Source organism: Pimephales promelas, chromosome 14, assembly GCF_988280905.1.
Source record: "Pimephales promelas chromosome 14, fPimPro1.hap1.1, whole genome shotgun sequence".
In the NCBI taxonomy this organism is placed as follows: Eukaryota; Metazoa; Chordata; class Actinopteri; order Cypriniformes; family Leuciscidae; genus Pimephales; species Pimephales promelas.
This window is the reverse complement of record NC_142782.1, coordinates 21,002,006-21,017,983: the sequence shown is the minus strand read 5'-3', so window position 1 is coordinate 21,017,983 and position 15,978 is coordinate 21,002,006. Positions and strand designations below refer to the sequence as shown.

The 15,978-nt window shown below is 36.5% G+C and overlaps 1 protein-coding gene and 1 long non-coding RNA gene across 2 annotated transcripts; both read left to right on the top strand.

Annotated features, from left to right (window-relative positions):
* Positions 1-710: 710 nt before the first annotated feature.
* On the top strand, positions 711-5,016 carry LOC120495500 (uncharacterized). Its single transcript, XR_016146508.1, has 2 exons — positions 711-1,121; positions 4,059-5,016. It is a non-coding gene; the product is annotated as an uncharacterized LOC120495500 (long non-coding RNA).
* Positions 5,017-9,023: 4,007 nt separating this feature from the next.
* Positions 9,024-15,969, top strand: capza1b (capping actin protein of muscle Z-line subunit alpha 1b). The gene is made up of 10 exons (XM_039679097.2): positions 9,024-9,177; positions 11,119-11,182; positions 12,220-12,271; positions 13,314-13,377; positions 13,685-13,891; positions 14,003-14,082; positions 14,704-14,782; positions 14,863-14,934; positions 15,015-15,077; positions 15,148-15,969. The coding sequence occupies exons 1-10, from the start codon at positions 9,139-9,141 to the stop codon at positions 15,286-15,288; spliced, it is 861 nt and encodes a 286-aa protein (XP_039535031.1). The 5' UTR covers positions 9,024-9,138; the 3' UTR covers positions 15,289-15,969.
* The last annotated feature ends 9 nt before the right edge of the window (positions 15,970-15,978 follow it).

Here is a 15,978-nt window from a genome sequence, read left to right as displayed (position 1 = left end):
CATTCCACAAAAAGATCTTGTATAAGCTGTGTTTGATCCGCTAAGGCGCAGAACACTCCATCTGGATAACTGGAGGTCTCCATGGACTCGTTGCCTTTGTTTTTGTGCCTCAAATGCATGAGCTGCCAGTCTTGGTTTGAAATGTTTAATAAAATAGAAGGTAAACCTGGCAAAGCAGGAAGCCCTTGACAGCATCTTGTTTGGTGCAATCTGTTTTGGTGGGACCAGCTTTATGTCACCACAATGTCTTTAAAATTCAGAGAGATAATGAGACAGAGAGAAGAGATAACAAGATAGTCAGAAGGCTTCACATCAGCACTACTGCATAGGCAAAAAAATAAAAAAAGTCAAATAAACCATACAATGCAAAAAATGCATGTGAGAGATATGGAATAAAACACTTCAGGCAATGGAACAATTTAAAATTGTGTGCATTTTTTGTTTCTCATGAAAACCTTTAGAAAAGGATATTTTTTTAAAGTGAATGCAATCAGAAACACATTCTATGTCAGGGTTTCTGTCACCTCTGTTTGGTTTATCTCTGGACATTCAGTTTGTAATGTGTAAAACCTGATAATTGATTAATTTGCCCCACGAATGTGCTTTATTTAATAAAAAAGCAGATTACAAGCAATATTATTAATTAAATTTAAAGAAAATAGAATTGAGTAATAATTAATCAAACAAATTCCTTAAAAGTTAACCACACTGTAAGAAATGATTCTGTGGTGATATAGATTTGAATTAATGTTTTTGGTTAAAATGTATTCAATATAATTGTGTTTTTGATTTTGAGGCAAATATTTAATTACATTTCAAATAAAAATGTTTGGAATAAAAACCACCCATTGTTGTTAATTAAAACTTAAACATTTTTATTAATTTAATTCAAATAAAAATGTTTGGAATAAAAACCACCCATTGTAGTTAAATGAAACTTAAGCATTTTTATTAATTTAATTCCAAATGGAGAGAATATTGAGTGAATTCAAATTAATGTAATCAGGCAAAAGCACTTCCTGTCAAAGTGCACCAGACGGCAGAAGAGATACGTTAAGCTGCCTACAGACGGTGAATGTTCGTCGTCTTCCACTTGCTCATCTTGCAGCTGGTTGACTAAGGTAAGAAAACTTATTTTGTTTTCACTGGACTAGTAAAAAGAACGCATGTAGTGGTTATATGTAAGGGATAATGTCGAGCGAGGCGTTGTTATGGCAAATAAAAAACCTGACAGGCTGATTTATGACCGACGCGAAGCGGAGATGAAGACGGGGTTGTATTCGCTAACAACCACCTTGCTCTATATTTTCCTGCTTATTACATGGCTACTTACCAAATAAATAAATAATTTGACACGATTTACTGATTTTAAAAGGAGTTTATTGATTTAAAAACGATTGTATTGCTTCCGCTAAAGAAAATAGTCCGTTCCGTCTCTACGGTTAAACTCCATATGGCGCCGCCATATTGAGGAGATCAACTTTCCCATACCTCTCATACCGGGAATTGAGAAAAATGCCTCTTTTGTGCGCTGCTTGGGGCTGTAAAAATCGCCACACAACTGAAAACAGCTTTCGAGGAAGTACCTTTCACAAGCAAGACTGAACGTTTGTTTTTGGTTGTATTTGGTCATGATTTAATTAGTAAGTAACGTTTAGAGATTAAATACTACTGTTATTGTGTCACGCAATGTAGTTTTAATAGTTTTTCAGTCGACAATGTAGTTGTTTAAAGCTCAAATATGTGGTTTGTTTATAAAGATAGAGCCTATTTAAAAATTTGATCTGAAGTTTTCGGAGTTGCCGCGCCCCCGCCCAGCGCTCGTCTCCCCCGCCTGGAACAGCCGTACCACGGCCAGTGCTTCTGACGGTTGCCGCTGGCTCGGATGTCTCTAGTCAAGAGGTTAAAATGAGATATAATTCGTATAATTTGTGTTTATCTTTGGTCTCATTAATCTAGTAATGGTTCCCTGGTAAATAGTTTTGGCTGAAGGCAAAGTAAAGTTTCATAACTTTATATTTAGGCTATTTTAACAGTATGTTTGACTGAAGCTACTTCTGTTATAATGGCTAGCCTATTACTGATCAATAAAACTGAAATTTAGCACAAAGAGCTAAATATTAAATATATTTTTTTTGTGTGTTTATTCTGTAGAAATGTCTTATTCTATTGCTATTATTATAGAATTATTAATAAACTATTATCAATATGTTTACATGTATTCATTACCATTTTATTTGCTGTATACTATTTGTTTATTTTATTGACTAAACTATTTACTAGTACTTTTCACTTTATAATTACTATTTGCATTGCACTAAAGTTGTACCACAACATATGTATTATCATAAATGATCCATCAGTTATCAATGTTATTGCTAAAATCTGGTTAATCACATAAAATGCTTTTTCCACAATGAGCAAACTTAAATATCTCAGTATGGGGATCTTCACCATTCTTATCCAAGAATGTTTTTATCCAGAAAAACGCAGCTCACCCGTTTAGTTACATTTAATTACAATGCAGTCTTGACCTCCGCAAAATGGCGGACCCGTTGACGTATCGCAGCAACGTTCCAAAGCGGCCAATAGGGCGTCTATGTATACAGGGTTTCCGCGGGGCATTAAAAAGCATTAAAAGTCATTAAATGGATTTTGCGAAAATTAAGGCCTTAAAAGGCATTAAAAAGCATTAAATTTGATTCTTACAGGCATTAAATTTTTTTTATAGTTTTGAAGAGTATTTTATACAAATTTATTTGAATATAGCCTTCATAATTAATAATTTGTATTTTAGGCTTCCGGTTCGGTACGCATACAAACCGAACGATTGCTTGGACCATTTTTCCTGCCAGCAAAATTCGTGCTGACGCGGCCAACACAACGTTGCGCAACATCAAATGGCAAGCGTAATGAAAGCAGAACGAAACTGCGCTACTCGTTATGTGCTTCACGGATCGTTTATCAGTTCGGACCAGCAACATCTATGCAGCGCGAGCCGATCTCGATCAAGCAACACTGTTACTTCACAGCGCTAAGAGATCCGGTAAAGAAAACATTTGAATTCGCCACTGAGGTAATAACATCGCTGCGAGATCTAGTGAGAAGCGTTCACATTTCTCCGTTATTAACCGTAGATCTCTATTAGATCAAACAGCGCTGTCATGGAAACCAGGAGAAACATTGTGCCGTGAATGAACTAGTACTTTACGTCCACAGACCAGCAACATTCACCATGGATTTAATATAGTAACACTAACTGGAACCAGTTTGGCTGGAATGGTGAAATGCTTTCAAGTACTTCACACATCTTTTTCCAGCACTTCAAAATTCAAATATTATATAAATAAATATATATTTAAATGTTATTTTTAACGTGATGACCAAAACATTATTTGTTCATCCTTCAAAGATGACCCCCATTTATAAACCTGAAAGTTTCAAGATCTAGGAAAACTCACACTTATTTAAAAATATTTTTTCTTTAAACAAATAGGAAATTTCTCTGGCATTTCTTTCTTTTTGCTGTATCGAAAATGTACCGAACCGTGACTTTACAACCGAGGTACGTACCGAACCGAGATTTTTGTGTACCGTTACACCCCTAATATATATATATATATATATATATATATATATATATATCCGTGGTTAGTCATGGGTCGTGTATGGCATTATTTTTTTTTTAAATGGCATTAAAAAGGCATTAAAAAGGCATTAAATTTCATTTGAAGATACCTGCAGAAACCCTGGTATATATTATGTCTATGGATACTGTAGCCTACATAGAGAGGGATATAATAGTAGTAGTACACCATAAATCCCTCATTACAATGGAAGAACATTTGTAGACTACAACAAACATAAAAAAAATAGAGAAAAAAACATCAAAATAGAGAAGAAAACAATTTGAGACCAAGGCCTGTGAGAAAATAAAATGTAATAAAATAGATTTATAAGCTATGAAAACCATAATGAATGTATTGTCTAGTTCTGCTATATGCTTGCAATATACTTCTGACAGTTTTATACTAAGACACTACAATTTTATGTTGCAGGACACTGAGAACTTGAAGGAACAGTTCATAATGGCCATTACTCTGACCCCAAAACCTGAAGCTTCTACAAGCAACTACCCAAAGAACATTCGAATCGTCATCACAGGACTTGGAAATATTGCAGCGGCCTTGCTCTGTCCTCCTTGGCTTGACCTACGCGCTGAATCTCGATTATCGCCTTTGTACACCTTTGAGGTATTCCAAAAACGTTTCTTGGAACTGGATCAACAAAGTCCAATCCCTCAAGAGCAAACTTCAGGCTTGAAATGAGACTGTATTGCAGTGCAGACTTTTGTGCTACACAATGTCTTACTTGAGAATTGCACATTGATGTTTGTAAGTTAGTACTGATTTTTCCCACGAATGTCATGACATTTCAATTGTTGTAAATTCAAAGTACAAATGTATTTTACTCTGTACAAATTGCACTTTAAAGGTCCCATTCTTCTCGATTCCATTTTTTAAACTTTAGTTAGTGTGTAATGTTGCTGTTAGAGCATAAATAATACCTGTAAAATGATAAACTTCATAGAACAAGTAAGTCAGTCGGGCCGTTTTTTGGACAGTGAAAACAGCAGTATACAGATAAGTAAATTGTGTGAAAAATACAGTGTTTTTTACACACGAAACATGAACACAATCAAAGCTTAAAAAAAACATGGAGAACGGGACCTTTAAGGATTTATGGAGTATTTTTATTTTAAGATCTTTATTGACCCAATTTAGTGGCTATGTGAGGTGAAAAAGCATGGAAACAGGTTTATGGACACGTGTATGGCATTTATTTTTGTTTTTACTAAATAGTTTGAAGTCATTATGTCCTTTTTAAATGTCTGGTTTGAAATGCAAGATCCTAATTTTGTCTTGAAATGAGACTGTGAATGCAGTGTACAATGATGTGCTACAATGCGTTGAAAGCACAAAAGTGAATTGTTAATAAAATTGTCATTTGAGTCTTTGTTAAGTTCTGTACTTTCTGGGCCATTATTTCTAGGAAAGGAATATTTAGATTTAATTAATTGCATTGATTAACTCAAATTAACTCAACATTTTTGTTTAGATTATAATTAATTCTGTTCTGTTTTCTATTCGAATCTACTCATTTTAAATGGATAACTTTTAAGAGTCTCGTTTAATTAATATTTACTCAATACCAAACCTTGTGAAATTTAATTAATAATATTGCTTGTAATCTGTTGCCTCATTTTTATTGAGTAGATTTGGTGTATCTTTTTTTACAGTGCATTTAAAATGAGTAAAACTTTTTTTTCAGTAAATTTAAGTCACCATTATGGTGATCGGTGTTTGTTTTAGGTTTGTTTAAAAAATACGTTTTTCTCTTTCTGTGATTATGCTTGTTAACATCAGGTGTCTTCAATGTTGTCAATATAAAATAAAGAGTTCTTAATTCATCTTTAATGTCTGTCTGTTATTCAGATATTTTTGTTTATTTTTTTTTTGTTGTAAGTTTAACTCATTTTAAATGGTTAACTTTTAAGGAATGATTTGATTCATTAATACTCAATTCTAATTTGTTAAATTTAATTAATAATATTGCTTGTAATCTGTTGCCACAATTTTATTGATTAGATAAAGCGTATTCATTTTTACAGTGTACCTTATTTAGTCTCCCTGCGTTTGCAGCCCTGCTGGTTCGTTTCCTATGTTCTTTTGTGTTGCCTGTTTTGCCAGATGCCTATTCTATTCTATTCTATTCTATTCTATTCTATTCTATTCTATTCTATTTTATTCTATTCTATTCTATTCTATTCTGCTAATTGTATTTATTTATTTATTTTTTTACGTATGATGTCTGTATTTTTGTGTATTATTTCTGACCAAGCTGTTAGTGCATTCTTCTGGCAATGATGAATTGGGGAAAAAAAGTTGGTTACCCTAAGCATACTTTCTCCCATCCAGATTTATATGCAAGCCATTTACAGATTTCCCTTAAGAGTTTAAATGCATTTTTGGAACTTGGTTTTGGCACATTGTTTGTTAAAGCTGCCTGACATGGAAGTGGCTCCACCAATTGTGTGAGTTTGGGACGGGGTTTGTCTGTTTTGACGACCAATTGAGTACAGGCAAAGTGTTCAAGGAAACCAGTTTGAAAATTTTTACCAATAATAATGGACACCGAAATCCTCTGCTGTGAAGTAACAAAAGCTTCTCAGTTACAGCACATGCGTGTGGTTTGGAAGAAGTCTCTGTTTGATTGGATCACAAAAGGGATAATACCTCCACATATCCCGCTACATCAAAGCAGGAGGCCTTAACACCTGTCACATCACATCAGTGGCTTTCCAAGTATGTGTGTGTGTGAGGGGCAGAATCTATCAGGGCAAAGCAGGATCAAAGGGAGGTAAGGTTACTACACGCACAGGTCGTGGGAACACACCTCACTTCCTCACTGCACACGCACATACAAGGATTTGAACTGCAGTGCAAGGGAGATGAACACAAGAAATATAAACCAATAGACATAACGTTAGTTATGATCAAAGAGATGACACATTAGTGATGGATGACTTTCTCTCTCACTTCTCTCATCCCTCATTACCCCTATTTTGCTGTGTTGTGATGATAAGGCTTTAAAAAGTTCACACTTTGTGAGGACGTTCATTGATATAATGCAATCCCTAGCCCCTTTCCCTAACCTTAACCATCACAACGAAGTGCCTAACCATAACCATAACCTTAACCTAATTCTAATATTAACCACATAATAATGAAGAACAGCCCTCTCAAACAGCCATTTAAATGGGTGCCAGAACATGAGGAATGGCAAAACGTTGTTCTCACTCTGAGGGTCTAAAACTCAAACTGGTCCTCACAATGATAACTGTACGAGTAAACACACACACATTTGTTCCAGTTCCAGTTTTGCGGTCTTCAATTGTAATCTTTATTGGAAGGCCCTCACTAGCCTAAGAAAGTATTCCTCTCTGTATCCTTTCACTCTTTTTTTCTGTTCAGATATCATACTTCCATGCTTGAAAGCTGTTTGAAAGGTTGTGGAAAGAATTTGTAAATCTAAATGATATGTTTGCCTTTGCTTTGTTTAATTCTGCTCTGTTAAGAATCATATTTAATCTGTACGGTTGAAATATTGAGGCCCTTTATGGAGCTATGTAGCTAGGTATGTGATGAACCTTTTTGCATCCAGCCTCTGGAAAATAAGGAGTTCACCATAATCTGTGGTTTCAACAACAGGACATGACAGAGGAGATGGGAGAAGAGGAGCAGAGAGAGAAAGGGGAAAATAAATAGGGGCGTAAAGACTCTCTAGCCGTTCTCTCCCGGCAAGCGCATTAGTTCCAGGATGGTAAAATGAACTCCGATGGATCATCCTCTTCGTGAGATCGACTTTCATAATGCCCTGTTTACATTTATATGTCCATTTCATTTATGTTTTTAGGCATACACTCTAAAACCACTTACAAAAATGTGTGTGTATTGTGCAGTTATTCAGCAGGTGAAAAAGTTAATAGAAATGTCATCTTTCCCTATTTATCAGAACGTGAACTGTTTATCTCCTTTTGAATTATTGAATGTTGAGGTATGTAGGCCTACTATGTCAAATATCTTCTTGAGAATAAAACGCCCCAGATGTGCATGTTGATGGCCTGCAGTGATTTCACCACTATGGTTTTAGTTGAAGGTGCTTCCCACAGTAATGGCGCCATCTGTTGGCCAATAAAGTTTTTTTTTCTTGTTTTTGTTTTTTACATTGAACAGAAGTTCAAATGTTTGATAAACACTGCTGTCTGCGTTTAAGTCATGCGTCTAGATCATAGACTGTAAAAAACCGGGTTGAAGAAATATTGTTTAGGCCAATTTTTTGATATAATCACAACAATTTAATGCAAGTATGGGAATTGAACTCAGATCTTCTTGATTAAAGCCCAACGCTTTATCAACTGAGCCACTGCATCTGTTGAGTTCGAGGAAGGGGTTTTATTGGAGGTTTGGCTTTATTTGTCGAAAAATAAATATAGAAATATAATTTGACACAAGAGGGCAGTATAGCCCTATTTATGGTTTTGAGTTTAAACATCTAATAACAATAAATGTTTTTTTTTTGTTTGTTTGCATTTTAAATAATATAACATTTCCCAGTGATCATAAATAAAACAAAATTCCATTATATCGGTTTAATGAAAACCAATTAGTATTATTAGTATAATATTATTAGTTTTAAAAACTACAGACATGGAGGACGCGCGAGTCCAGGTTGAGTAGGGTTTAGATAAAGGGGTTTGAGTGATTAATTATCAGTATCTAACCAGACGAAAATGTATTTATTCAATATTGCTACATTTTATTGCAGCTGCAGGAGCATTGTGAACTTTTGTAAAGATAGGCTACATTTAGCCATTAACTTTTATATGCATCATTACATTCTTGCGAAGGAGAATCTCTGCATGAAGGACCCACGACTGGCAGATGAACATGCTACAGCATTTCTTTCCGTTTCCGAAATGGTAAGAAATTATATTAGATTGAATGGAGGATTTTAACGCTGACGAGATGATTGACAGGGCAGGATGCAGGCGACAGATCTGCCAGTTAAAGACTATGAAGTAGTCGGCTATGTCCCAAAGCTTGCCTACTTTTGCTACACACACAAAAGTAGGCTATGTTCTTTTTCTTCACAAAAAGAGTACTTTTAGGGCGCAGCACCATGCGTAGCAAAAGTGGGCGATTTGGGATGCAGCCTCAGTGACAAAAAAAACATGCTCACTCACTTGTCGCCGCCTACTGCCTTAATGCAGAAGGACCACTAAATTAATCAGTATTTATTTATTTTTATTTTTAATAAACTGATTAAAAAGATTCGAGTCATCGATATGAATTAATGAATCCCGGACGGGATAGGTGAATGAATGGAGTGCAACTTTAAATCTTCAATTTATCCTCTCTTCATGTCGATTGACAGACCAGAGGCGGGAGGCGAGAGCAGGAGTAGCGCGAGCTGCGAGGCGGTGGCTCGCACTTCGTTTTGCCCTATTATGGTCACGAGCGTGACAGCGCGCGCTACCCAGCATGCGCCGCGGCGTGAGGCTCCGCCACAGCCAAGATGACCGACTTTGAGGAGCCGCTTTCAGACGAGGAGAAGGTAAAAATAAACAATAAGTACCTTTAACAAACCACTCAAATACACGCGCTCGTATGTCCTCATATTAAAGCACTCCGTTTGCAGAAGGTTGAATGGCTGCTCCCCGGAAGGAGCGCGAGGCAGTCTAGCCGGTTAGCAATGTGCTAATTTGTGAGGAAGTGAAATCGCAGCTTTGCACTCTCTTAAAACACAGATACCTGACTTAATAACAGCGATGCACGGAACAAATAACCAGCATTTGAACAACTCTCGGGCTGTACGTTAGAGTCAAAATGGCCGTGTTGTTTCCAGTGGTAGTGTTGTGACTATCAGCTGTTAGCCTGTTAGCTGTCAGAGGGAGTTCAGAAATAGATGTCAGCAGATCCACCCACTCCGAACCGAGCCGATGGGCTTTAACGGGCCGTGCTCTGGTAGAGTTACACATGTGTGGGACAGCAGATGCCAGATCCTCCTGACACGAAAGCCATCTGAGCCGAAAACATCGGCCGGATGAAGTTACGACCGCAAGGACGGGTGTGTTTTGGGGTGGAAGTCTGCAATCTCTGCGGGTTTGAGTGGATAGTGCATCATTTATAAAAAATCTGTCATCATTGATTCACTGTGTTGTTTTTGCAGTAAAACACAAAATGAGATGTTTGGAGAATGCCAGTCTCAGTCACAGTTCACTTTTAATCGCGTCTTTTTGCATAGCCTATATTAAAAGTGAATGGTGACCGAGGTTGTTATTCATATGTTTTCACTTTGACAGTAGGTTTGAGTTTCATATGGTGCAGGCCAGTGGTGACTGATTTTATTCGTGCTTTTTTTGCCATTCTATCTCTGTGGAAAAGCTGCGTTTAACCGCCACATTTTCTTCCCTTTAATACACTTTCTGTATACTGTCAAAGCTTTGAGTTCGAGGCTCAGCTGACTTCCTCAGCCAGACCACATGAGATGATAATTTAGAAAGATTACCAGGTGCTTCCCTTTATGTTAACCTCTTTCTCTTCTCTTCATTATTTAAAATGTATTCGTCCCTTTGGTGGTCAGAAAACTGCACTGCTCATGTCATTTGGTTCAAAAGACATTAACTGTATGGTTTGTTGTTTGTGTGATCAGTGAAAGTTGCTTTTAATTGAATTAACAGCAGCAGTTCAGGTTAAGTGAATTAATATGGTTTCAAAACAATTTTAATTGACAAAGTTTACCCAAAAATGAAAATGGTCATCATATTTTACTCTCAACATGTCTCCCCAAACCGTATGACTTTTCTTCTTTGGATCAAAACAATTTTGAAAAATGTATTTATTTTTTGTCAATACAATGAAAGTCAATGGTTTTGTAAAATAGGGAACTATTACAATAGTAATGTTTATAATTATTATTATTTTTTTTAATTCTGATAATTAGTACATATTTTGGCCTTTGTTTAAAAAAAAAATCATTAACTTTTTAATTTTAATTTGCTATTACAATATTCATCAGAATTTTTTTTCTGCCTCCACATCATCAGCCCAATCACTGACTTTCATTATATGGACAAAACAGTTTAAAAGACATTCTTAAACAAATATTGTATTTTAGTGAACTATCATTTTAGTAGCACACAACAGATCTGATGTATAATTGAACTGGTCTGAAACACAAATACATTTAAGCTAAGTTTGAGTTTATGTGGAGTTGGTTTGAGTTAGATATTTTTGGATTTTTATTACTGTGGGTGATGTGGTTTTGAAGTATTAACAGTGTTTAAATGCTAAGTTGTGCTTTTTTGGGGATATGTGGATTGTTGAGATCTCAGCAATGTATGTTATTGAAGTGTTACAGGGTTCAGGTATGCTGTAATTTGAGCTCTGGAGTCACTCGCCAGAAACTGGCTGTTATTCAGTATTGCTGAAGCCACCGTGTTTCAGTAAGGCAAATATGTGCCCACTTGTAATTTATTATGTTTTATTTCCGCAGGTCCGCATCGCATCTAACTTTGTGACCCACGCTCCCCCAGGAGAATTCAATGAAGTCTTCAATGGTGAGTGTCAATTTAAGCTGTTCTGTTCTGGGAACTTTTTCAGTTACATTATTGGTCTAAAGTGGTAGTTTATGAACACATGCTCAGTCTAGTTTTTCATTATGCTTTTACTACTTGCTGATGTGATCTGATGTGTCCTGTTGCATACTACGACATGTATACTAAAATCAAACACACACTAGTACTACACACCATGCACATTTAAACTACCATGTTTAGGGTCATTTAGATTTTGAATGAAATCAATACTTTTGTTCAGCATTTTATTGATCAAAAGCAGCATTTAAAGATGATTTCAATATCTATTTCAAAGAAATGCTGTTTTTGAACTTTCAAATAAATCATAGAATCCTATTAAAAAGCATGTCTTTAACATTTGAAGAAATTATTCTTCAGCACCAAATCCGCATATTTGAATGATTTCTGAAGGATCATGTGGCACTGAAGTAATGGCTGTTAAAAAATTGCTTTCACATCACAGGAATAAATAACATTTTAAAATATATATAAGTACTGTATTTTGTCAAAATATTTTACTGTATGTTTGATCAAATAAATGCAGCCTTGTATAAGAGTCTACTTTAAAAAACAATTTAAAAAAATCAAATAGACCCCAAACTTTTAAATGGTAGTGTACAGTTTCTATACTGTACTACAGTGCACACTATACTACAAGCCTGATAGCAGACCGTGTGCGTGAATTACAAGATTGTTATCTCCAACTGAAGCTACAATCCCAGCTTATCTCCCTCAAATTTGAGCTAGTAGCAATAACAGATTTGATTCTTCACATCTTCAAACAACATGGGGGAAAGTCTTATGATTTGCACAGAACAGGTAAAAAGAGTTGAAAAATATAAATGCGATGGTGCTTGGGAGACATCAGAGGCTGTTTTTCTTTTTGCTCCCACTTCACAACGCATTGCTCTCTTGCAGTTTAGTTTGCTGTTCCCCATCTCGCTCATCAAGACAAAATTTCAAACCAGCTTTATATTACACCAGGTTTTTGCTTGATTTTTATCTTTTTGTTTTTGTAGATGTGCGACTCCTCCTCAACAATGACAACCTCCTTCGGGAAGGGGCAGCACAGTAAGTTATTTTGCAGATCTGTGTGTCTCATGTTATAGTGGCAAGAAAAAGTATGCAGACCTTTTGGAATAAACTGGTTTTTTTTGCAGTAATTTGACAAAAAAATTAATATCTGGTCCTCATCTAAGTCGGAACAATAGACAAACACAATGAGCTTCAGGCTGTGTTTACACAGAAACGATCTGAAGAGAAAACGCGAAAGTGGCGTTACGTTATTACTTTTTAATCTGCGTTTAGACGAGGGTTATGGGTTGGAAATCCGCGTGCATATGGTGACGCAAAAATGTGAAATTCGATGTAGTATGCACTCCAGGCAGCTAGGTGGTGATGTTGAGCACTGCCACACAACACCAAGTCTGCGCGCCTGCGTACAACCTTCCCTGTTTAGCAGACACTTGCGTTTTTACCCTTTAGACGGGAACGCAACGGTGGATCGTTTTTAAGATTTCCTCTCTGGAGGGTGGTTTCACTTTTTTGCATTTTTAAGCCCCAAAAACGCCGTCGCCGTGTAAACGAAAGGCATATCCGCTAAACTGTTTTTACGTTTTCAGCCGCAAGCGTTCTCTTGTAAACAGGGCCTGATGATAGGGCAAGATGATGAAACAAAACCATTGAAGCCATCCTGATATTATCCTGTAGGATATTTTGGTGCATAAACACTTTGAGAGATTGCTTTGAGTGTCTTTTATCAGTCAAAGTAGCTCTACCCCACACCTTCAAACTCATTTCATTAATTGGTCTCCAGGTGGGCAAACTTCTGACTCCAATTAGCTTTTGTTGAAGTAATTAGTCTATGGAATGACTTTTTCTTCCAACACTTTGAATGTTTAATGGGTGTGTTCAATAAAGAGGCAAGCAATTAAAATTGTTTGTGTGTTATGAGCTTAAGCACTTTGTGTTTGTCTGTTGTTGTGACTTATGGCAGAAAACCAGTTCATTTCAATGGGTTCACACACTTTTGCCGTCCAGATCCATCTGTGTGTTTAAAGTTTGTGATTCTAAAGAGGATTCATGCTGCATTGTCTCTTTCTCTGTTTCCCAGTGCCTTTGCTCAGTATAATATGGATCAGTTCACACCTGTCAAACTGGATGGTAGTGAGGAGTCGGTAGGTTCATGATTTGATTGCAGTTCAAACTCTCAGATTCAGTTTAGGTTTTGTAAATGTCCAAGTACGTTGAGTTCCTGTCTTGTCCTAAGACTCTGTTTTAAATTGAGAGCACACTGTTGACACATTATTTATTCAAGCTGGGTGTAAACTCTTGCTCTCTGGAGATCTGTGTTTACTTTGTATGTGTGATTAGGGCAGGTGTGGTCATTGAACTGGGAGTGTTTGCTGCTGCATGAGAGTGGCTGTAGAGCTCTGTGTGTGATTTATTTCTGTCTGAAGAACAAGGCACATCCTGTTCCTGCAGGTTCTGATCACCGAGCATGGAGATCTGGGTCAGGGACGGTTCTTCGACCCACGGAAGCGGGTTTCATTCCGTTTCGATCACCTCCGAAAGGAAGCGAGCGATCCTCAGTCTTACGAGGGAGAGACCGGCCTCCGGTCCTGGAGAGACGCTTGTGATGAAGTGCTCAGTGCTTACGTGAAGGAGCACTATCCCAGTGGAGTTTGCACGGTACGTGTTTCCCATGGGAATCTCAACAAAATAATATGATTTCTGCATTGCAGCCATTATTTGTGAAATCATGCTCCCTTGGACACATATGTTCTAATGTTTTTGCTACAGGTGTATGGGAAAACTGTTGATGGTCAGCAAACAATCATTGCTTGTATTGAGGGTCATAAGTTTGAGCCCAAAAACTTTTGGTGAGTAATGTTCAGTGATTTATCATCGTATAGGTGACTCTCTGGAATAGCTAATTCGAATTGTTCATTCAAAGCATTTAAATATTATTGTCATATAATGTGACAACTGATTTCATACATAACTTTAATGTTACTTTTCAGTCTCTTTCATCTCGCATAATAAATGAATTTAAACTCTTATCAGTATTTCATGTCTTTTTATTTTTTAATTAATTTACACTACCATTCAAAAGTTTGGAGTCAAAAAGTTTTTGAAAGAAGTCTCTTCTGCTTACCAATGCTGAATTTAGTTGACTAAACATACTGTAAACAGTAATATTGTGAAATATTATTACAATTTAAAATTTTCTCTTGATATATTTTAAAATTTAGTTTATTCATGTGATGGCAATTTTTAGCAGCAATGCTGAAAAGTGGTACTGCTTAAAGTTATGTGGAAATGTTATAATATCCTTTCAAGATTCTTTAATGAATAAAAAGTTAAAAAGAACAGCATTTATTTGAAATGGAATACTTTTTTAACATAAATGTCTTTACTGTGCAGTCATCAGTCACTTTGATTCAAAAGTAAAATGGTCTGATTGAACCTCGACTTTTTGTTTTTTGTTTTTCTCTTGTTAGGAATGGCCGGTGCAGGTCAGAGTGGAAGTTCACCATTAGTCAGTCATCAGCTCAGGTGGTGGGAGTATTGAAGATCCAGGTGAGACTTGACAGACTAGAATAGTGGGGATGCGAAGAAAGTTTGACGGTGAAGAGTTTTTAATAAATAATTTCCTACAGGTGCATTATTACGAGGATGGTAATGTTCAACTGGTGAGCCATAAGGAAGTGGAGGAGTCCATTGTAGTGACTGTAAGTAAAAAAAAAAAAAAATGTTTATGCTTGGTTAATGTGTAAGATTTCAAATTAAATTCCTGCCTTTTTATCTCTAGAATGAAATCCAGACTGCCAAGGAATTTATAAAAATCATTGAAAATGCTGAAAATGATTACCAGGTGAGAATTTGTTCATGTGTACATTTAATTATTTTCTGACTTTACATCCCTAATAAATGCTTTCCTCCAGACGGCTATCAGTGAGAACTACCAGACAATGTCAGACACCACCTTCAAAGCTCTCCGCAGACAGCTGCCCGTCACTCGCACTAAGATCGACTGGAACAAGATCCTCAGCTACAAGATCGGCAAAGAGATGCAAAACGCTTAGAACCACCCCGGTTCCTTTTCCTTCTTTTAAATAGCAGAGCCGGCTCTCAGAACACCACAGGCCGTTCACTCAGTCTGAAGAAGTCTCCCAAAAATGAAAAAAAAAAAAAAAAAAAAAACTGTTTAAAAGAGGATGTAATTTCAGTCAACTTTCTGTCATTAATGGACTTCGATGGGTCTCAGCTGTGGAAGAGGTTTAAACGAGAACTTGAGGGATCGTGGATCTAAATTATCGACAGTTATTGCTTTTCTCTCATTTACCCGCTCGCAAGTCACTCAAAGAGTTTGTATTGTTTTGACTTGTCTTTTTTTTGTGAACTGTTACAGCTGCAATACTTGTGCAAACGGTTTTGTGTTTTAAAACAGTGGATAAGTTATGCCTCATTCACTCTGTTTCTAAACCCCAATCAGGTGACAACCCCCTTTTCTTCCTCTTCCTCCACCTACTGACAACCTGGAGAGATGAGATTTCCTGCTGTCCTGTCCTCAACTATCCAGGTTGTAACAGGGAAAATTATGATGTTGGGAGAGGAGGGGAATGGGTTGTATGTCTGTGTTTGGAATGGTCATCTGTCTTAACTGCTTTCTTCGTATCTTTCTCTAAAAGTGACTCACAATCTGCTAAACTAAAATGGTTTAATAACCAAAAAATGCAAAATAAATGAATCCATGGATAACCCTCTTTTTGTGG

Coding starts and splice junctions, on each gene's coding strand:
- capza1b (XM_039679097.2), top strand. CDS start 9,139: ATGACCGACTTTGAGGAGCCGCTTTCAGACGAGGAGAAG. Junction 11,183..12,219: donor ATTCAATGAAGTCTTCAATG/GTGAGTGTCAAT, acceptor TTGTTTTTGTAG/ATGTGCGACTCCTCCTCAAC. Junction 14,083..14,703: donor TTTGAGCCCAAAAACTTTTG/GTGAGTAATGTT, acceptor TTCTCTTGTTAG/GAATGGCCGGTGCAGGTCAG.